A 21,948-nucleotide genomic window follows, 5' to 3' on the forward strand; every position below is an offset into this window, starting at 1 on the left:
AAAAATTTAATAATATATATATATATATATATATATATATATTTATTTTATTTAATTAATTTTCTTTAAAAATTATATAAAAATAATAATATATTTTAAAAAAGTTTATTTTTTATTTAATTATTATTTATAATTTAAAATAATTATTTAAATAAAATTATAAATATATAATAAATTATAAATTTATAAATTAATATAAATTAATATTTTTAAAAAATAAATATTAATTTTAATTTATATTAATAAATAAATTAAATTAAATATTTAAATAATATAAATAATTATATAATTTAATAAAAAATATTTAGTAAATTTAATTAAAATATTATATTTATAATTAATTAATTATTTTAAATAAATATATTATATAATATATATATTATAAAGCTTACTTAAGTTTATTTAGTTTAAAATAAGTTAATTACTTTAATAAAAAAAGGTTTACTTTAGTTTATTTAAAAGTTTATAAGCCTTATTACTAATTAAACTATTAATCCTTTATTATTTCAGGATACCTACCCTGTAGGCCTATTATTATAACTATAAAAGTATTAAGTCATAATATATTATTAATTTATAAATTTAAAAGTAAATTAAAGGGTTTTTCACTATAGTTTTATATTTTATTATTTAATTAATTCAGTAATACTAAGAACTTAGCTACATTATCTAATAGCATAAAACTTATATTTACTAAATATATTTTAAGTTTATTAAAAAACAGGTTTAAAATATATATTTACATTATTAATTTTTTTACTAAATTAAGTATATTAACAGATCCTTTACTTATAGTTACTTCTTATAGCCTATATAAAAATAAAAAACTTAAGTAGTCTTCTAATGGGAAAATATTAGTCTTTCTATTAGACAGAATTTAAGCGGGGTAATATTAATTATTTTACTTACAATCTAATAGAATTAGGGAAGCGCAGCCCTTAGTTTCGGAACCTCTTCAAGGTATTATTAAAGATAAGGTGAAATAGGGCGTTATTTCAGTTAATTTAGATGAGAGTAGTAGTTTATAAAGAAGATTTACCGATACAGTAGAGTATAGAGTTTAAAGTAGGTTTTTTCTAATTTATAGGTAGAAAAAGGGGGCCTATGTAAGCTTTAATATAGTATGATTGGCTGCTTATGTTAAATGAACTCTACCCTTACCAAAAAAAATCAACTCTACCCCTGGTAAAGTGGGGTAAGAAAATTAACTCTACTAGAGATATGAGCATTAACTACGAGGTTTTACTACGAACTGGTTGCAGCTCCGTCTGGCTATCACTCCCCCGTATTGTTGCTTCGTTGGTTTCGCTATGTTGCCATGGTCTTGATCGTGACCCGCCAGTGCCTCCAATTGTAGCCACAGAATATTTGTTCGTCGTTTGCGTTGTGTTGGCGTTTCTTTTCCTGAGGAAACGGAAAGCTGGCAATGTGGCTACGATCATGGATACGGTAGACTCGATGTGCGACCACATGCTCAGCAGCACTGGACCATTGGCGATTGTGGTAGGATCCTCCGCTGAGTCACCCGTAGCTTTCGTGACTTGAACAAGTCGCACGAGTGCGATGGCGACGATGATGGCACCAAGGGAGAAGAGGATGGCCAGCCCGAACTTGTGTGGTCGCGAGATGGTCAAGTTTCGCAAGAGGTGAAGTGGGAGAATCATGGCTGTGATGTTGGCAAAAGTTTGTTAGTCAAACTGCGTACTATGGATGATCTTGCGCGTCACATACTTAATACGTCTGCGACAATGTCGGCACTCGTCGCAAACTTGATCGACGCATCGGCCCGCCGCAGGTCATCCGGTAAGCTGCAGCCAGCTATTAGTGCATCAGTTGGTGGTTCTTGGTCTCTTGTGGAATAATGCAGGGATAATTTCCTTTGTGACCTACCTGGGCTCCAATATCGGTACAATGGCGAGCACGTCAAAAAGTTTGAGAGCATGCAGGCCAAGTAGAGGGTGAGGACGGCGGCGAAGCATCTCCACCACCAGCGCATGTAGTTGGGCAAACCGTAAAGGAGCCGTCTAATGAACCACAGAATGGAGAATTTAGCTATGACACTGGTATTAGTCTCGGTATTAGCAGTTTGGCATAGCTGTCCTCGATAGTCTAGTGAGGAGACCATACCTGCCCACAGGGTTGTCCAGAACAGCAGCATCTGGCTGAACATTAACTTCAGCGACATGACATTCCGGGCTGTCATCTCGTCCGCGGGTAGGGGCGAAGGTGTCTTGGGATTTGCCACGAGGGCTTTGCTGTACTCGGCTATAAGGAACCACTGTGGTAGGATCCTCGTGATAACTGCCGTTAAAGCTGTTAAGCTTACAAGGCCCGCGAGGACGAAATAGTCGTCTCCGTGCAGTCGTCGCTGAAGTCGCCATTGGAAGATAACTCGGAATGCAGTCATGCCAACTGCAACGCCCCATAACACCCAGATGAGGACCTGCGAACAGCGTCAGCGTCAGAGTAAGACAGCAAAACTTGTACGTGGAAAATAGTCAGAGAGATTGCGGTGGTGAGATTTGCCTCGATAGGCTTGTTCAGACCTTACACAGGCCAGAAGAGCAACCTACGTACCATCATCTCCGTGTAATTGGGAATGGACGCCATGGTTGGTGTCTAGCGTGTCCGTTGCTGGTCTAAGAACCGGAATGTCAATATTGTCGAAAACGCCAAACACCCAATAGTGGTTGTTGAGATAATTGTGGCGGACGGAGTGGGCGTGAGCAACAATTATCTCCCGAGACTTCAGCTTTCATTTTACATCCTATCAGTAATTCCTAAAAGCTATCTCTAAGACAGCCGAGGTGTTGGCCGATCCTCTTGGCAAGGGTTGATCCCAGCAGCAAGACGATTTTCTGTCTCTGCAAACGGGGCAATTTTTCCGGTGGTTAGGTTAAATACTCGCAGATGAATGCACCGCCCAACAGCACTGGCAGCCTGGAACGACAACCCAGCTGGGGTACTTGCAGTAGTTCTCACCACCCTAACGAGCGCTGAGAGGTGAAGGCAGAACTTCTGAGTGGTGGCGTTGAACTTGCAGGCCATCAATTGCTCCCGCATGGAGCCTTACCCGAAGGATTTAGCTTTAGCCAGTTGTCTGCTGGATATTCTGCAGGTCCCATGCTCAGCTCCACCATCCCGGACGCCACAAAGGGCCGCTGTATCGCGCTTCGCTCCGATAGATGGGCAACTACGCCGCATGGAGTCTAGACAAGGGGGCTCGAAATTTCTCATATGAAGTTCATCAAGGTCATTCATGGGCCCAGGACGATGTGTTCCGATCATCCCGTCGAAGCCGTCGCATCGTTGCTGCCACGCCAGCTCGAGTTGACATGAAAGAAAGGTGTTGACACCAGTGCAGCCTAACCCTTTCACCATCCTTTCCCTTTTCTCTCTTTCCCTTCGGAGTAACCCGCCATCAGTCTTCTGCGCCCCAGATTCAGAGGGATTGCAGCTGTAATACAATGGGTCGCGTATTTCTCCTCGCCGCATGGCTGCTCGCATGCGCCGTTCTTCATCACGGTGCATGTGCAGCAGCTACTGGTCCTGTTTCTGCAATTGCTGGTTCTCAAAAAATTGCGTGCAAGCTCTTGAGCCTCACACACCCAGACCATACCTTTTTTGAGGGCTCCGACAACTACAAGTATGAAACACAGACGCAGTACTGGTCGTCGACAGCCTACAACACACCAGCATGTGTCTTTGTGCCTCAAAATGCCCAGCAGCTCTCTTTCGCGGTGACCACGCTGACGCTGACTTCGACTAAATTCGCGGTTCGCAGCGGTGGTCATATGCCTGTCCAAGGCTATAACAGCATCGGCAGCTCGGGCGTGTTGCTATCCAATTCCAACCTAAGCACTCTCGCTTTGTCACACGATCATGCTACCGTCTCTGTTGGGCCAGCCTACCGGTGGAGGGACGTTTATTCGTATCTGCAGCCCTACAACCTGACGGCTGTTGGAGGTCGTGTCGGCCATGTTGGAGTTGCTGGTTTGCTGCTGGGAGGCGGCATTTCATTTCACTCGAGCCAATACGGCTTCGCTGCTGATAATGTCGTGGCATACGAGGCCGTCCTCTCCAGCGGTCTCATTGTGGTGGCCAAAGCAGATAATGCCTATTCGGACCTGTATTGGGCTTTGAAAGGTGGCGGCAATTCATTCGCTATTGTCACGCGTTTTGATCTCAGGACCGTTCCGTCTCCCGGCGTCTGGATCGGAATCGCGCAGTATAACGAGACCGACAAGGACAAGTACCTCGATGCCGTCTACAACTTTGGCAAATACGGATCTGCCGACAGCAAGGCCGCCATCATCCCTACAATCGTTGGTTACCCCAGCGTTGGAATGATTGCTTACGCGGCATCAAGATTCTACGACTCCTTGACCAATTCTCCTACCGTGTTTGAGAACTTTACGTCGCTCAAGACTGTGGCTGATCAGTACGCGTTTGGGGCCCTTGCTACGTATATCAGTGCCGTTGACGCACTGCAGCCCAATGGACTTCGCCAGGAGTAAGTTTTGACTCTCGCTTCAGTCAACCGCGTGTCATGGACGCAAGCGCTAACTTGATACTTTTACAGCTTCCGTGTTGCGTCTTTCATGGTCAATCGTGAAGGTCTTTCCACTGTGCACGACACATTTTTCGGAGATGCCAACTCGCAACTGGCAGACATTGCTGGATTGACTGCTTCCATTACCTTTCAGCCCGTCACCAAAGGGTTCATTGAGAATGGCCGCAGTCGTGGCGGCAGCAACCCCCAAGGCGTGGACGCTAACAATGCCCCCTACTTCTGGATCGTGCAGAACCTGTCCTGGCAGAACGCTGGTGACGACGACACGGTGCGGGCTTTCGCCAAAGCTACCATTGCCAAGATTGAGGGAACCATCACTTCTCATGGCGTTGCTGGCGGCTACTTATACATGAACGACGCAGGAGATGGCCAACCCGTGTTCCAGAGCTATCCAAGTGCCAACTTGAGGCGCCTCAAGGACATTCGGACCAAATATGATCCTTTCAGGATCTACACTAACCTCCTGGTTGGCGGTTGGAAGGTCTTGGATGCCTAGAAACGTTGATCTGGAAGCGGTTGACGTTCGATGCATTGGTTGCAAATTGCATGTGCCTGGCGTCTGTCTAGTGGTTTGTTTAGATGTCGATAATTGTGAGCATTAACCACGCTATTCTGATCAAGTGTTAGGACGAAAAAGGGGGCTTCACAGATTATACACTGACATGAACAGTAAAGTATATATTAATATAGCAAACCATGGGAAAGCGGGTTGCAAAGTTCAGGATCCCAGGGAGAGGTTCCCGGATTTCAAATCTTAGCACCCGATAATTGGGAACCAAGATCCAGATTCGGGGCCTCTATATGCCTTCAGAACAGCATGTATATACAGTACTTATCTATTCTGCAGTATTGCAGTCTGACCATCCTAAAGCAACCCATCTAGTGTTTTATCCAATTGCGAGAAGCTACTGTGTTTTTTGCTCTCTAGGCTCTCCGTGGTTTTTACTCTGAACTGAGACGGATCCTATAATCTTTAGAGATTGCAGAGCCCAGCTCGTCTTCTCAACTAGTGCCAAAATATGGATGGCCATGTGTAACATCAGTAAGCCGCGAAACATTTAGAACCATGATTATGTATTTCAATCGTGTGATCGACATTGGCCCTTGAGATGCAGCTATGCACACCGGGGTGTAAATCAGCGGAAAAGGACGAAGTATGTTGATCATGATGGGGCACCTTGCGCCAGCCACAATTGAACTGATTGGTTCTAGTTTCAACTTAGATCCTCATGTATTCTATTTTCATCTCGGATTTGACACGAGGCGTTCAGCAATGGTGGACATAATTGATCCTCATCGTGAGAGTTCGATTCCTGTTATCTGGTGTATGCCTGGTCACGCCCCAGATAATTTCATCAGCGTACCTTTACCTTGCGATTTAAAGCCGATGAGTTCCCGGAAGCCAGAAAGCGGGCTGCCAATGTCAAAGACGTATATCCGACAGGCTTACCGGCGAATAACAGATCTCCATAGGCCATACTAAGACTAGGATCCACCACAGAGAGCCTTTCACAGGGTCAGCTTGGTAACTGTTCAGAGCGATATTGAGACCAGTAGGTTTCTGGCGCTACCTTGGGACTCGATTTTGTGACTCTGCTAACTGAGTGAAGTCATTGTACTGGCATACCCAACGTGGAAACGTATCTCGCCATCACAATCAAATGTGTCACAGTCCCCACACAATGAAGTTCTTGACTCATACGGCTTTTCGCTAGCCTCGCCCACGATGTCGCTAAAGTTAGGACTGTCGCAACAGAATCAGGTTGGCCACGGAAGAGAGTTCGAAAGACAGGGTGTTTGGTCTGAAGGGCAGTGGGAACGGAGCCCTTGTTTCAAGTCTGATTAGTTGCAGGGCTTACAGCTCCTGACCAATTGCCAGCATTGTCACTCAGCGGCTCAGCATGCGACCGCAGTGGATCAAAGTTGCATGAGTGCTGTCTACCCATGTCATGATTTCGACAAAGGAACCTCACTAACACATTGAGGAACTTTTGGTAAGGCGAGTGCTTGCCCAAATCTTCCGCTGAACTGTGTTTGTTCCTTCGGCGAAAAGTTTCACGTAAGGAGGGACATTTCATATTCTGAAGCTGGCTGGACCATCGGACCTGTCAGCATGGCACACCTGCTTGCCCCATTCGCTTTGTTGACTTGAGTCGCAGACATGCAAAACAAGACTGTGGGATGCCCACATAATCTTCCTAAAACTGCGACGGAAGGTTCCCCGTCAGTAGCTATGCTCCTTGGGGATTAGTGTAGAGGCAGCGAAAGGACTTCCTTTGGCCATAGTCGCCTAGGCTTTGGCTATCTTTTTAATCTATAGGTTGAAAATGCTTTATTTAGTTAATGCTTGCCTTTTCAATCTATAAATTGGAAAAGCCCATGTTACAGAATATGAACTAGGTTCATTTGGCTTCTTCATCCCTTGGGTGTAGAAACAATCGAGGCCCAGTCCAGGGTGGGATTCAAAGGCTGAGATTGACACAATTGCCTCTTCGTATGTAATTTCGAGTTGTAGATTGGAAATTAAAAAGCGGTGAACTGGTTGGCTATCCATGTGTCGAATTAATTGCTTGGTCGCGATGCTTCATCACCAACATGCAGATTTTAGATTGTTGCTGCTTCACAGGCATTCTACAGGGTGACCTTTACGTGCAGTGTGGGGCTACAGTGGTACTTTTGTTGCAAAATCATGACGACCAACACACACCAAGGTAGCTCAATATTTCAAGGATACACCCCGCACTGCCTTAGTCGCCAAAATTATTACCTATAACCGAGCAGGTGCACTGTAATTATGACCTGTAGTCTACCTCTAGGGTAGATTTTGAAGCAATAAAACCAAGTTAGGTGATGCTGTATTGCATCTAGGGAAAATACGTTAAGCAATCCAGCTATGGATGCGCATATATAAAATATTAAGCTTAAATTTAATGGTTCTTGAACTAAATTAATGAAGATTTTGTACACGCTACACTAGCCTGCGCTAAATGCATGCCGTTTTGCTTTAGGCATATGTGTTCATGTTCCTTCAATCATTTTTACTATTTCCTTAATTATGATCTGTAGATTCCACATATTCCAACACGCTAGAATAGAAATGCACTGTCTGGCATACGTGAACCCACCATATCATTAAGATTATTTGATGTCTGGTAATAACATAGCAAAAGGAGACTGCCGCGGTACCACGCTGCCACGCTGCCACACCCCAAAACCATAAACGGCTGCAGAACATGTTGACTCAACGAAGCGATCGTGAAGAAGAAAATTGGCATGAACAACAGCAATAAATGCTATTTGTTAATTAATCAACGATAATATTAAGGTGGCAGGCCGCCGTATCAAATTGCGTGCTGCGAAGCTTCAGGTGAGCATTGCCAGATACGAAGGCACAAATCCGTTGAGGGAAGGTAAAGAGGCACCCAAGATCAGCACCATCACCTCGGTGCCGGACCCGCAACCATTGAATCATGTGGATGTTGCTCGTTTGCCATCACGGATATCATTTTCTTAACGAAAGTTGAGCGCACTGCGATCCCACAAGAGATGGCCATCTCTGCGCCGGCTTGGAAAGAGAGAAGCGTCCCTAGCAATAATAGCTCCATAATTTTACTTGGGAAGAATCCAGCAAGTCCGCTCATCTCCGGTTGTCAGCTCTTGGAATCTCTTTTACCTTGCGCTGAGGAAAGCCGTGGCCAGTGAGTCAGACGGTCTAGGGCAGAGCTGACAGTATTCACTGCTGGAAATGAGAATTGGGAAGCTGATCATGATTGGCATCACGTGGAATTTATAGACAGTAGCCTGAAGAGAAGTAATCAATTGATACTAGACATTATTTCCACCCCCTTAGAAGCCCGACTTCGAACGTAAATCTCTCGTAGCTTCATTCTGTTCCAGTAGCTACTGCCGTAGCTGTCTCGTCCTTTCACCATTGATGGGCTAAGTGGAAGTTTGGCCTTTTTTTTCTTAATAGTTAAAACTGAGGGCCCAATCAATGATCCTAGAATAAGAGATTTTAAGGTATTTTGGAGTGATTAAGAGCTATAGGGCTTGACAATCTAACAAGCTGTTAACTTTGCACCTGGTTAATGAACTTGAAGAGACGTTGTGACTTAGGTATTAGCGGCGTCTCAATAAGAATAAGATGTTTTTGCGGTGTTTGTAAATACTGTAAGGAGTGTAAGAAGATGGATGCATTTAGAGTACCGAGGGCTTGGTGAATAAGTGCTCAAGGGGGGCGAAACTGTCCTTATCTCCGGAACCATTTAGGATTAGACTACGCACTGGTGCTTTTAGTATTTTTCCACCAGCTTTTTGAATATCTACCTATTTGCGACATATCTGTACCGGGATCTTAGGGCATCGATATCTCGGAGTAAACTTTATATAAGATCGTGTAGGGCACAGATCCTGTGCAGAATATATGAATATATGCCAACATAAGGGTAATAACGATTGTAGAGCTTACGGATCTCTAGAAACAGAGTTTTTAGACCTAAGGATGGCTGCTATTTATCTGATGGTATTATAGAAAAGATAATGCTCCGGTATGGCGCTTACTATTATTGTATTATGCATTTAACCTTCCGCTTGCCCGATGAGACTATTGTGAAGTAGTAAATTAGGTACTTAAAGCCTGAGAAATATAATGTAGCAGCAAGCGAAGATTATACTAAACCGAGTACATTTGACTTCCAGATATATAATCATTTTAGTATTGCATTAACTTACAGACTAAACGCTTCATTATCTTTAATCACAATATACTGTGATATAATAGGATAGGTTGGTCATAATAGCCATGTGTCTGTTTTATCTATTCATACTCTTATACACCATCCAAAACATCTCTACAGGTTTATAGAAGGCGATGGTATATTTCTGGCATTTGCCTTCGGCTCGTCCTAGAAAACACCAGAAAATAGGCAAGAAATTCGACGCCCAATGGCAGCGAGACTACTGTACCGGGCTGCCTAAACAGTTCCACCCTTGAAACAAAAGGGGCATCTCCCGGGATTCATGCTAAAACTTTCTCACAGAAGCCTTCAGGTACCAATATATCCAATAGCTTATTCCCCTTCCACTGATCCAACGGGTTGTCCTTCTACTAATCCAATAGGTTTTCCCTTTATTATCTAATGGCCTATTCCCCTGCCTTAATCTAATGGCATTTCCTTCCACTGGCCCACGGGGTTTCCCTTTACATCTTATACAGCTTGCCTTTCTTATTTAATGGGTATTTCTTCCGTTTATTTAATGGGGCTGCTAGTCTTTTTAATCTATGGGATGGAAATGCTTTATCCAGTTAATGCTTGCCTTTCCAATCTATATTGAAAATGCCTATGCTATCTATAAACCCAACTCTGTGGGGCTTGGGTTAATGCTCTAGCCAATAAAACCCGGTATATCCTTCAACGCAATCTTACCCCTATAATTTTAGCGCCAGATTTTTTTACTAGGTGTTTTCAACGCACTCTTGAAGAGTGTGCGTTTCCGCTGGGATAGCCTCTTCGCGTCCTACGCTATGTGCCCGCCAGCAAAAGCTCAAATAGCGATGCCAGATGGATTGATACTTGCTCATCGACGACTCCTTCTGCTTTCGTCCGAACGGCACTCCGTTTGGGCTGGTTGCCGATATGCTGTCGAGCCACTGCAACGTCTCCACCAGCATGCTGTCCAGCCGCATGCAGCAGCAATCTATAAGAAGCTACACCTGGGGGCAGCCCCGCAGCTCTTCTACGCCTAGGGGTAGCTTTTCTACACCTGGGGGCAGCTTTCTACACCTGGGGGCAGCTTTTCTACACCTAGGGGCAGCTTTTTTACACCTAGGGGCAGCTATTATTACCTACTGCAGGTAGTAAAACCCTTAGCAGACACTATTTTTAGAGCAATCCTATTTGTACCGTAGTATATTTCTATTTAAACTGTAGTGGCCCGTGCCTATACTAAAGTTAATATATATACACTACCGGTCTTATTAATCTACATTTAATTATAATATAACGCCTTAGTGTATAATATACTTTATAATACTATATATAATAATATTATAATATTAGCCTTACCTTTTAACCTTATTTTTTAATATTATAAAATTTTATATTATTAATAAATTTCTTCTTAAGTAATAATCCTTTTAATTTACTGTTATTATTAAAGCTATTATATAGTATTAGTTTTAATAAAATTTATACCTTTTTCTTATTAAATATACTAAAGGTAGTAAAAATAGTAAAAGCCCTAGCTATTAAAGTTAACTTTAATAATAATAAATTTAATAACTTAAAGTAATTATAATATTATAAATTTAATAAAAATATAATATTTTTTTAATAAAAAAATAAAATTAAGGAATTACTACTACCCCTTTATATTAAAAAAATATTATAATTACTTAAGTATATAATAATAATATTACTGTAAATTAAAGAAATTATAAAGCTATTACTATAAGCTAAAAAGGCTAAAAAAGTTAAAAAAGCTATAGAATATTAATTCTTAGTTTTACTACTTTTTACATTATATAATTTATTTAAGGAATTTTTAAGCTTTTTATAAACGTTTTATTATAATAATAGGGCAGCTATTTAAACTATAAGAAATTTTAACTTATAGATTATTAATAATAAAAGAGTTTTAACTTATTATACTTTTATTTATAACTGTATAAGTAGTTAAATTTTTATAAATATTAAAATTTAATAATTATTAATTTAATAAATAAAATATTTTTATAAAATTATAATATTAATAATTAAATATATTAATTGAAAATAATTTTATTATATTATTTATATTAAATATAATTACCTATTATTTTTTAATTTATTAATATATATAATATATCGCCAGTATACTTTAGCCTAATAATAATAAAAAAAAGATTTAATTAAATATTAGGCCTTTTTTATATATAAAATACTAAAAATTTTAAAAAACTTTAATATTACTACTGCTAAACCTACGTTTTTTTATTAATTAAATATTTATAATAATAAATAAAAGATCTAATTTAAAGGATTTAATAGATTATTAATTACTTAAGCGTAAATTAAATAGCTTTAAAATAATAACCTTTATTATTATATTAAATTTAATAATAATAATAAAGTCTAAGGCATTTTATAAACTTACCTTTAATTAAAAAAGATATAATATTAATTTTTAAAAGTCTTAAGCTTTAATAATATTTATAAAATTAATTATTTTTATATATATCTTTTTAAAATTATAAATATTATAAACTAAAAGTTAATAATTAACTTTATATTTAGCTTTATTAATATAAAAAAAAAAATAACTTTTTATAACTTTACTAATAGTTTAAAGATTTTTATTAAAATTTTTATATATTAACATTAACTATAATAATTATAAATAAAAAAATAGCCTTTAAAAATACTTTTATATTAATTTTCTTTAATATACAGCAGTAATTATATATATTTTATATTAACATTAATATTAAAGTAAAAATTTAATTAAAATAAAAAAGTAAAAATAATATTAATAATAGTAAAGTTAATAATAGTAAAGCTAAAGTTACTAACGGTAATAATAACCTTTTTAACGCTTAAGCCGCTGCTACTTAAGATAATAATAACTTTACTATATATACTATTAAATAAAAAATTACTAAATATAATTATACTGCTTTATTATCTACTACTAAACCTTAGATTTATAATAAAATATTCTATATTTAACAGTAGGTTATTTACGCTAAAATTAAAGTTAATTTTTAATTAATATAAAATAAAATAAAAGCTATATATAATTTAATATAAAATTATATTCTATATTATATTTTAAAAAAATATATATTATATTATAAATAGTAAATATATTACTTTATTAAAAGTTATTATAACTTTAATTAATAAATTAATAATTTTATAAAAATAATATATAAAAATATAAAGTTTTTTTTTATTATAAATATAAATAACCTCTTTTACCTTTATAATATAATCTCTTTTATATTATAAAAGAAAAAAAAAAACTATAATAAAAATACTATAAAAATATAAATATAATAATAATAATATTTTATTTAATAATAAAGTTAATTAAGTAATATTTTTATAATAGTTAACTATATTATTATTAATCTCCTTATATAATAATATTATTTAACTATAGCTGTAATACTTTTAAACTATAGTTTAATATTTAAGCTATTATTTTTTTATATTAATAACTTTATATAATAATATATATTTTTTTACAGTTATATAATCTTTAAAAAGTTTAACGTTAATAAAGCCTTTAATAAAAATAATATTTACCTATAATAATAATTAATTAAATCTTTAATATATTTTCTATTATTTTTTTATAAAAAAACTATTAATTATATAATATTAAAATATTAATAAACCTTTTTTTTAAATTTATAATTTTAATATTATTTAAAATCTTTATAATTAACTTTACTTTTTAAATAATAAAAAAATACCTATATTATTAATATTAAAAGTTAATAATAATTAAAATAAATATTAACAGCTATAGTTAATATTATTAATATAGCAGTAATAACTAAAGTAAAAGCTATAAGTATTATAATATATAAAGTTAAATATATACTATAGTCTTTTTTAATTTAAAGCTTAGGGCTTATAAAGGCTATCCTAAAGCTATAGTTATAACTATACTTAAATAACTTTATTACAGTTAATAAAATAATTAAAAAAGTTAAAGATAATCTTTTTTATAGTAAAGCTAGCTGTAATAGTTACTGCTGTATTTAAAATTAAGCTTAAGACTAAGCTTAAAACTAAATTAAAGGCTAAAGAAGTTATTAAAGTTATCCCAGTTACTTAACCTAATACTAATAAATTAGATAAATTAACTGGCTTATAAAAAATATTAATATTAAATTAAAAGGGCTAGAAATATATTTTTTAAAGTAATTAATATTAATTAATAATCTATAGTATTATAATATAAGATTTTATATTAAGATATTATTTCTTAATATACTATACTATATTTTAGTAAGTGGATGTAATAATTATAATCTAGGGGTAAACGTAGCTAGTGATGTGGAGTACTACGGTTTAAATAGGAATATGCTACGGTGTAAATAGGATTGCTCTATTTTTAACCCTAACTGTATCCCTTGGTTTGGAAAACGCCTTACGATATAAAAAACCTTCTATCCACCCTTTTCCAAGTGGTTGATTATCGCCGCTGGCTTTGAGGACTCCCTCTGCGAATTCTCTGATATGTTGATATGTAGGTGGGACGTTTAGGGCTTGTTGGATGGAAATCCAATTAGCAAGGTGTTTTTCTTGCTTATTGGAAAACCGTTGCCTCCATTCGTTTGCTTCTTTTACATTCTGGCCGCCGCCGATACTGTGTAATCACTGTATTTTATAATATCTTTTTATTTATTTTATAAAGAAGTATTATTAAAAACACGTTCCATTTCTTCCTTATCTTCAAAATTAACAACAATCTTTTCCTTTATGTTAAATAAAGGCTTCTTTCCACTTAATAACTGTTCCCAAACTAAGTGCATTGGTAAGCCCAGCGACTCTTCAGCTGGCCCTGCGTCATTCTCATCGCTGTGTTCAGTATTACTGTCCCGTAGTATTTGCGCAATGGCGTGATGTCCTCCTTTAATGGCATAGGAGAGAGGTGTTAAACCCGACCCGTCCTGTTCATTCACGTCGGCTCCAAACTTAATAAGTGTTTGGACAACTTCATCGAGTCCCAATTCAGCGGCATAGAATAAAGGCGCTCGTTTACTGCCGTGCCATGCGTGCACACCAGCGCCGTTTTCAATTAATAAACAGGCAATGCCTTGATGTCCATATTTCATGACCTCTAACAGCAGAGTATTTCCTGTATAGTGGTAATAATTGGCTTTCGCTCCGCCCTTGAGAAGTGTTTTCACAACTTCTTGATGGCCACTCCGAGCAGCCCAAAAAACAGCCGTGTGTCCACCAGCCTTGCTATTGACATCGGCACCATGCTGAAGGAGCAGCTTTATGACCGTGTCATGGCCTTTCTGGGCGGCAATCACGAGGGGAAAATTCTCGTTGTATGCCAAATCGGTCTTCGCACCATGTTCAAGTAGTTGTTGTGCAATCATTGCGTGGCCTTCACGACATGCCCACCAAAGTGGGGTTGTGAAGTCATCCAAATACCCATCCGAAATTGAAAGCAAGTAGGATTCATCATTAATATCGTCCACATGCGCTCCGTTTTTGAGCAGCATATCTATCATTGATGCGTGACCACCCTCCGCGGCGTAAGATAACGGCGTTCGCCCACTGGCGGTATATACATCAATGGGATAAACTTCTGTGAGAAGGATCTGGGCAGCTTCATCTAAGCCAAGCCACGCCGCAAGATGTAGCCCCGTAAATTCAAGGTCTATGTACTCCAAGACCAATCGCGTTCTAAAGTTCCATGATGCTTGGACCGCAAGTTGATTTTCAAGGAACGCAACAACTTCCTCAGTTGGTATGCATTCTTCCTGGATATGGCACTCCCAGAAATTTGACGCATATTCGTAGCCAGGAGGAATTGATGTATGTTCTTGAAAGATATAGACTTTTGTGAAGGAGTTAAGCAATTTTTGAGGGGCGTCGTTATACAGATAGGTTAGACATGTCCTCGCAATATCAACTCTTTCAGTCTCGAACCATCGGTTGCGTGTTCGATCCAAATACTCATGTGTGGTGTAGTGAGCCAGTCGAATGATATTGGATGGACGCTCGATGGTAACTAAACCGGCGCACACTGAAACCATGTCGTCGATTTCTGGTAGATTGTCCTTGTCCAATGTAGTTTCGCCAAGCACAACCCCAAGCAAGTGTTGTAGTTCTAGTACATCTAGCGGCCGCTTGGCGCAGATGATCCAAACTAGAATTTTCTCTGCAAGCTCCCACCGATCCTTGGATTGATTCACAACACGACTCATCTGTTCTTCATAAGCAATTCCGTACACTTCTTCCTCTGGTCCGTGTGGCAAGTTCTCCACGGCAGCTCTAAGAGCATTTACAGATACCTTTCCCACCAGGGATTCAACGTATAGTTGGGCGAGAAGAAACCTTTTTAGCGTCAGCACTGTTTCACCAGAAGAGATTATAAATTCTTTCTTACATTCCTTGGAAAGACCCTAAGATAGCTTCTCTGACTTGTTTCTTTAATTCTGGCTTCTTCCGTATGAACTTTGGTAATCGATCCATCTGTCCTTCCAGGTACGTTTCTATGTCAGAGCTTGTTGCTAATATCTCCAACATTGTGCCATTTTCGAACTGACACATAATATCGGGTAGGGGCCTAGAAGTGATTAGAATATTGAGATTGCTGTGGGTTTGTAGACTATGGAGCTCTTGTAAGAACGCATCGCGAGTACCGTCGGGGGAATAAAGCTCATCGAAAGCATCAACGACAAGCACGACCTTTGAAAAATCCATCAAAATAACCTTCAAGGTCTCGGATATTTCTGTTACGGAGGGTCTCGTTTTTCGAGCTCGGTGTAGTTCTTGGAGAGCTCTAACATGTTCCATGGGTCTGCCGCCACATTGAGCTAACTGTCGAACGATCCCGGCAAGTAAGTCTTCGACCTTTTGGTCCTCCTTCCTTTTAAAATTTCCAAGGATGAATGCAATTCCTACCGATAGATCTGCTCGGAATCGACGTTGGAGATCATCAATCACTGTGGCCGCAATGATAGATTTTCCAGCTCCGGGTATCCCATGGCAGAGGAGTATCTGCTTGTCGGACTCTAAAAAGGTATGGTATTCCCTCCTTTGTAGAATCCATTGGGAAGTACCTTGTTGTCGTCTCCGTATCAGATCATAATACTGGGGATTATAATCTATCGGAGCGATCCATTCAAGAAGTTTCTGATCTTCCTTCTCATGGAGAATCGACCTCATCGAGGCCACGTCCGTTTTAACCTCCATAACACTCTTGTGCACTTAAAGTTTATTAGAAATTGCCATTACTATGTAATGTGCTAGGGATACTAACCGCGACCTACGAGGGCTGTCAGAGGGCTCTCCGCAGCAACAGCGCCAGGGTCTAAGACCTCCAATAGCTCTTTCGAACAAGCTGCGGCAACGGCTGCAGCATACTCTTGCCACTCGTCATTTTTGTGAGAGTCGGCATAATCACAGATACCCCGAATTACAATGCAGGGGAAATTATCCATGAGACCTGCTGCCTCCATTTCGATCGCCAAAACCTTTCCGCCCAAGCTTTCGTTTAGGCAGTCCCGAGTCTCTGCATCTTTGATGACTCGATCACCTGAAGCAATAATACCGTAATGAACTTCAGGTTCTCGATATATATTTCGGCTTCCTTCTGTTGCTAGCGGGTCGGTGAGCTTTTGTGACCAGCAATACTTATCAACCAATCTCGGCCATTTGGTTCGGAGTTCCTCCAAACGTTGCGGAATAGTAGACCCCCCCAATTGATGCTCTGTCTCTAATGTAGAGACTGCTGTCAATAATGCTTTTGGTGATTTGTTGAGCGCTCCCGTTCTTTTAAGTATGCCTCCCGATTCTATTTTACCAAGGTCCCACTGGACGACACCTGGGTATTCTCCAGAAGGGGTACCAATTACAACATCCCCAAGTCTGACTCCATTGGATGGCACACCACCAGCAATACCGGCCATAAGGCCAATCTTGATGGAAGGAAACGTTATTAGCATGCGACTAGCCGTAATACCTGCCTCAATAGTTCCAACTTGGCCTTTCGGTAAGCAGGTTATTACAACATTGTGGCTTCCAATGGAGCCAAGATTGTAAGAATTAGGATCATCTGAAGGCTTCTCAATCTTAGGGTGCCTTCGATCAAGCATAGCAATAGCTGCTACCTGCTCTTTGGGTAGGGCGCAAACCCAGCCGACAGTGTAGTCGTGTCGAGTTAATTGACTTGGTGGGCCATTGTTGTCGTCCATGATCGATGATCGGAGATGTACCGCGTCGTGTTGTCAGAGTGAAACTTGGAGTAAGTAGTCAGATTGATAGCCGATCACTGTAACTGATTTCATGGGTTCATCCAAGGATCTTATAAGATCATGCTAGCGACAATTCTTTCGTTTGATTGGACAATTTCTAATGCCATTTACGCGCTGAAGTCCTGTGGTGCAGTGTAAATTACTGACGTGGATCACATTTATTGGCGTGCAAGTTACCGCTTCCATAATGACTAGAGAAATTTGGGCGGCAAATGAAACAGACGAAGGTCTTGGGCTATGTGAATTAGTTCCTTCGAGTGGGGCATCACATTGAAAGGTGCAATTTGACTGGTGGTTCCTAATGCAGCCTTCTATTTACTCTATGCACGAAGAGATAGCTTTGTTCAGCTTCGACTGTGAAAGTACATATACAAAATAACAGCTCTGCATTGTAGAACGTTCCACTTTTAATGCGAACTTACTATCGACGACCTTTGCCTGTGGGAAAATATACCAAGACTACGGAGAAAGAGGCTTTGTTTTCATTTGGACGAACTGATAATTGTCCCCAATATCGACAAGGAAAAAATTCTTCTGCTAAAATGAATGTCAAAGGGCAGCACTGAATGTAAGGGAAGTCCTTTCAGTCGTACAAAGTGTAAATCGTCGTTCAACGTAATTAACATAGTTGTTTAGTTCACCCATGTATTTGACCCATTTCCAGTACACCCAAAATATTTTGTGTCATATTATTTTATGTAATGGGAGTCCAGTGGTCAAAAATTAAGGTCCAGAGTTATCTTTTTACCATAAGTTTAGATAGTAATAAATTTTACACTGTTAACCTTAGTTTAAGAGTGGTGTCCTCCGTAAAAACAAAGACTGTATTATAGCAGTCTTTATTTTAGATGTTCCAAGCCTCTAAATACGTCGTGTTATTATATGCAGGCAAATCAACACCACGGTATTGACGTGTACCGCCCTTTCCAAACTGTCCGGCTGTAATATTAAGCAACGTCGCCGATACGAGATTACCCGTCAGTCCAGGGAACGTGCTGTTAAACCTGTCCACAATTTGCTCCGGGGTGTAGAAATCAAGACCCTTAGCTTCAATATTCTTCTGCCAAAACTTCAGATAGGACTGGCTGTAGGCAAGATTCTGCTGCGCCGTAGAACCTCGGACGGAAAGCGCATGTCCAGCGACAATATTTTCGGGCTTCATGGACTCAATCAGTTCTAACCCTGCGATCTAGGATGAAGTCAGGGCAGTCGTTTGCAAAACTGCAAGCCAGATGTGCAGCTCGTGGCTGTAGACGGTGTCGCCCGCAATCAAGGTTCGGGTGGAAGGGATCCAGAAGAGCGTCACATCAACTGTGTCGCCGCTGATTAGACCCACGAGCTCAATGGGTGTGCCTTCGTCGCCGGGCAACGTAGAGAAGGTGTGGTCATAGGGGGTTGGAATGGAGGTATTGGACACAATTTTGTCGTCACCAAGCGTCTTTTGCCATCTTGTGACCTATTGAAGTTAGAATAAAAAAGAAGAAGAAAATTGTGTCTTCATACCTATGCAGGGGCCTCGCTCTTAATATGTTCAATAGCCCTACTGTTGGCGTAATACTTTGCAGTAGGGAAATAGTCGAGGAATGCACCTCCACTTAGGTAGTGATCGGGGTGAAAGTGCGTCGTAAAAACGGCGACGAGAGGCTTGTCCGTGGTGTTTCGCACCCACGCCGCCAGTTCCTTTGCTTCAGGGACGGCAAGTGGTACATCGATCAGCACTGCAGCCTCGGATCCAATAATGAGGGATGATACCATGTTGAAACTGAGGCCAGCGTTGACATGCGTCTCGACACGAAATTTATCCTGCCTCTGTAGGTAGGTTGCGCTGGCTATGCCGCTGGCAAGCGTAGCCACAAACAGAGTGACAAGGGAAAGAAAACCAACCATTTTAACGCAGACAAAAGTAGTGAACTGTACATAGATACGAAAAATCATAATGGCATTATGAAGTTGTAAGAATGGATTCAGTTATATATTATTTGGCAATAGCACGGAGCTAATATCTGGGCTTCTGTGGCTACTAGATGTTGGTTAGTATTCTGCAATCGCAAGTTGTCATAACCTCTAATTTCTAATTTCTAAAATGCCTTATTAACTACTTTGATTTCTAAATATTACAAATCTCAATCACGAACCGCAATTTTAAGTTGGGAGTAGCAGTTATAGTTATAAGCACAAGGGCAAGCCTTTTTTTGGTCAGATCAGTGTACGAAGTGGCCTTACCCAGCGCTTATAATTTGGGTGGACAAGCCAATAGAGTGTAAGGTAAGTAATATTATTACTGCTCCCAGACACTGAGGTTCAATTATAAACTATCTACTCCGTAAACTAATATAAATAGTTAAACTTTTGATAGGACTTAAGTTATTTAATGCTGCTAGAAAGCTTTTTTATCTTTAATATAATCGGCAATTTTATGTTAACTTATACTACAACTTAAAGAGAGTTGTACTATAACTTAATAATACTACAGTAATATAGCTATATACATATATATAGCTAGCGGGTTAGTAAGTAGGAGTGCAGTAGAGGCTGAAGTTTTACTGGTAGTGGCCAATGCTGCAGCAGCAACTACAGTCCCAGCACCAACAGTTTCACTTGCAGTACTTCCAGTTCCAGCAGTTCTAGTTCCAGCAATTCTATTTGTAGAAGCTTCGGTGCTATTAATAGATGCCGCACTAGATGGTACTGGAGCAGATGATGAAGCAGATGACGAGGAAGGCGATGGCTTAGGACACACGTTGTTATACACAAACTGCTCAGGCGGGCCACTGCAAGTAGTCGCAGCTCCAGCGTCGTAGGAACCACTCGGATACATCCAACAAGTACCCAAAGAATAGGGTGAATTGTCTGGGTTATGTGGATTAAAGACGATGTAACTGCAGGAATCGGCCTTTGCACATTGACTTAAACAGTCCGATGCACCCTCACTAGCAGTACAAGTGCTAAAGCAGTTATCAGGTGGTGTCGGATACCCGCAAACCGACGCGACAGCGGTGGGTGTCGCAGTTGCTGCGCAGTTGCCTGAAGTGGGTGTGCCGCTGCCGGGGCACACAGGCTGGCCGTAGACAGACAAATAGGGGTTGGCGCAGTCAGAGCTGCCGGCGCTCACATCGAAGCTTTCACCTGGGTACAGCCAGCAGGTGCCTGTGCCCGTGAGGGGGTTGCCGGCAGCGAAGATGACAAAGTTGCAGGGGGGGTGGGCATTGCAATAGTCCCAGCAGGAGGCTCTGCTGTCGCTGGCGACGGCGAAATCGAGACCCGGTGTTGGATAGCTGCAGAGACTGGCGACGAGGGAAGCTTTGCAGCTCGGTGCTGGGGAGCTGGGAGTTGGGGTTGTTTGAGCGAGGACTGGTAGAAAGCGGATTAGGGCGACTGGCACCCAGAAAGGAATGATCTTCATAGTAGCGAGCGTGGTTTGTAGCGAGCGTGGTTTGTAGCGAGCGTGGTTTGTAGCGAGCGTGGTTTGTAGCGAGCGTGGTTTGTAGCGAGCGTGGTTTGTAGCGAGCGTGGTTTGTAGCGAGCGTGGTTTGTAGCGAGCGTGGTTTGTAGCGAGCGTGGTTTGTAGCGAGCGTGGTTTGTAGCGAGCGTGGTTTGTAGCGAGCGTGGTTTGTAGCGAGCGTGTTTTGTGCGAGCGGCGTTAGTCGCGGGGAGCTGAGCTGAGGAAATTAATTGCTACAAAAGAGATCAAGAAAACCACGTGATATAACACAGATCAACCAACGCCCGTACTAGGTAGTACTGGAAACCAACAATATTTAGTTTGAAGCAATTTAACAGCCTCTTTGGTATAGCTGGTGCAACTTCACTACAATATCTATATACTCTCAGACTCTACCCACCCCCAGCCATAGTGCACATACGGGAGAAAGAACCTTGGAAGCTTTTCTTTTGATATAGGTATGCTGCCCCAACTATAAAGCCTAGCTTAAACCTTAGTTAAATTTTTCAACAATCCACCTTTTAAGCCGCTGATATCAGCATTTTTAACTCAAAATCCCTAGCCTACAGAATATGCATTCGGGAATACATAGTGATAAATGATGCGCTAAAGTCGGTGATGATCATGTGAAATAGGAGTCAATCAGATCCGCAGATATCTTGCCTGATTGATGAGGAATAATGGCTCAAGCCCAGGATATATTTGCCATCGCCCACTCCTAGTGTTCTCCTGATTCCCCACGTAGAAGAGACCACTGGTGGCATTGAAATAGTTGCAGGATCAAACGCGAACGGATTGGTGATGTGTCCAGGGACAATGAAGTTATCCAAGTTCGCAATCGATTCCCCAGGCACGGTGAGCTCCAATTCTGAAGAACGCTTCATGACGGCCTGGTCTGGAAGACCACTATCTGGGTGTTTGCTGAATATTTCACCGTCAAAAAAC

At 40.0% G+C, this 21,948-nt stretch overlaps 5 protein-coding genes across 5 annotated transcripts; 1 reads left to right on the forward strand and 4 right to left on the reverse strand.

The window, feature by feature from the left end:
- Positions 1-1,232: 1,232 nt before the first annotated feature.
- On the reverse strand, positions 1,233-2,610 carry TRIVIDRAFT_223762 (uncharacterized protein; the record flags this gene model as incomplete). Its single annotated transcript, XM_014099155.1, has 5 exons — positions 1,233-1,666; positions 1,732-1,818; positions 1,891-2,052; positions 2,128-2,443; positions 2,578-2,610. The coding sequence occupies 5 exons, from the start codon at positions 2,608-2,610 to the stop codon at positions 1,233-1,235; spliced, it is 1,032 nt and encodes a 343-aa protein (XP_013954630.1).
- An 857-nt stretch (positions 2,611-3,467) lies between these two features.
- Positions 3,468-5,069, forward strand: TRIVIDRAFT_154489 (uncharacterized protein; the record flags this gene model as incomplete). The annotated part of the gene is made up of 3 exons (XM_014099156.1): positions 3,468-4,198; positions 4,370-4,513; positions 4,583-5,069. 3 exons carry the CDS (start codon positions 3,468-3,470, stop codon positions 5,067-5,069), a joined length of 1,362 nt encoding a protein of 453 aa, XP_013954631.1.
- Positions 5,070-13,973: 8,904 nt separating this feature from the next.
- Positions 13,974-17,501, reverse strand: TRIVIDRAFT_154391 (ankyrin protein; the record flags this gene model as incomplete). The annotated part of the gene is made up of 4 exons (XM_014099157.1): positions 13,974-14,639; positions 14,778-15,639; positions 15,692-16,514; positions 16,568-17,501. 4 exons carry the CDS (start codon positions 17,499-17,501, stop codon positions 13,974-13,976), a joined length of 3,285 nt encoding a protein of 1,094 aa, XP_013954632.1.
- A 904-nt stretch (positions 17,502-18,405) lies between these two features.
- TRIVIDRAFT_68974 (uncharacterized protein) lies at positions 18,406-19,448 on the reverse strand (the record flags this gene model as incomplete). The annotated part of the gene is made up of 3 exons (XM_014099158.1): positions 18,406-18,750; positions 18,784-19,009; positions 19,120-19,448. The coding sequence occupies 3 exons, from the start codon at positions 19,446-19,448 to the stop codon at positions 18,406-18,408; spliced, it is 900 nt and encodes a 299-aa protein (XP_013954633.1).
- A 511-nt stretch (positions 19,449-19,959) lies between these two features.
- TRIVIDRAFT_209620 (uncharacterized protein) lies at positions 19,960-20,964 on the reverse strand (the record flags this gene model as incomplete). Its single annotated transcript, XM_014099159.1, has 2 exons — positions 19,960-20,042; positions 20,106-20,964. The coding sequence occupies 2 exons, from the start codon at positions 20,962-20,964 to the stop codon at positions 20,029-20,031; spliced, it is 873 nt and encodes a 290-aa protein (XP_013954634.1).
- Positions 20,965-21,948: the final 984 nt, after the last annotated feature.

The sequence above is a fragment of the Trichoderma virens genome (assembly GCF_000170995.1).
Source record: "Trichoderma virens Gv29-8 chromosome Unknown TRIVIscaffold_79, whole genome shotgun sequence".
NCBI classification, from domain to species: domain Eukaryota; kingdom Fungi; phylum Ascomycota; class Sordariomycetes; order Hypocreales; family Hypocreaceae; genus Trichoderma; species Trichoderma virens.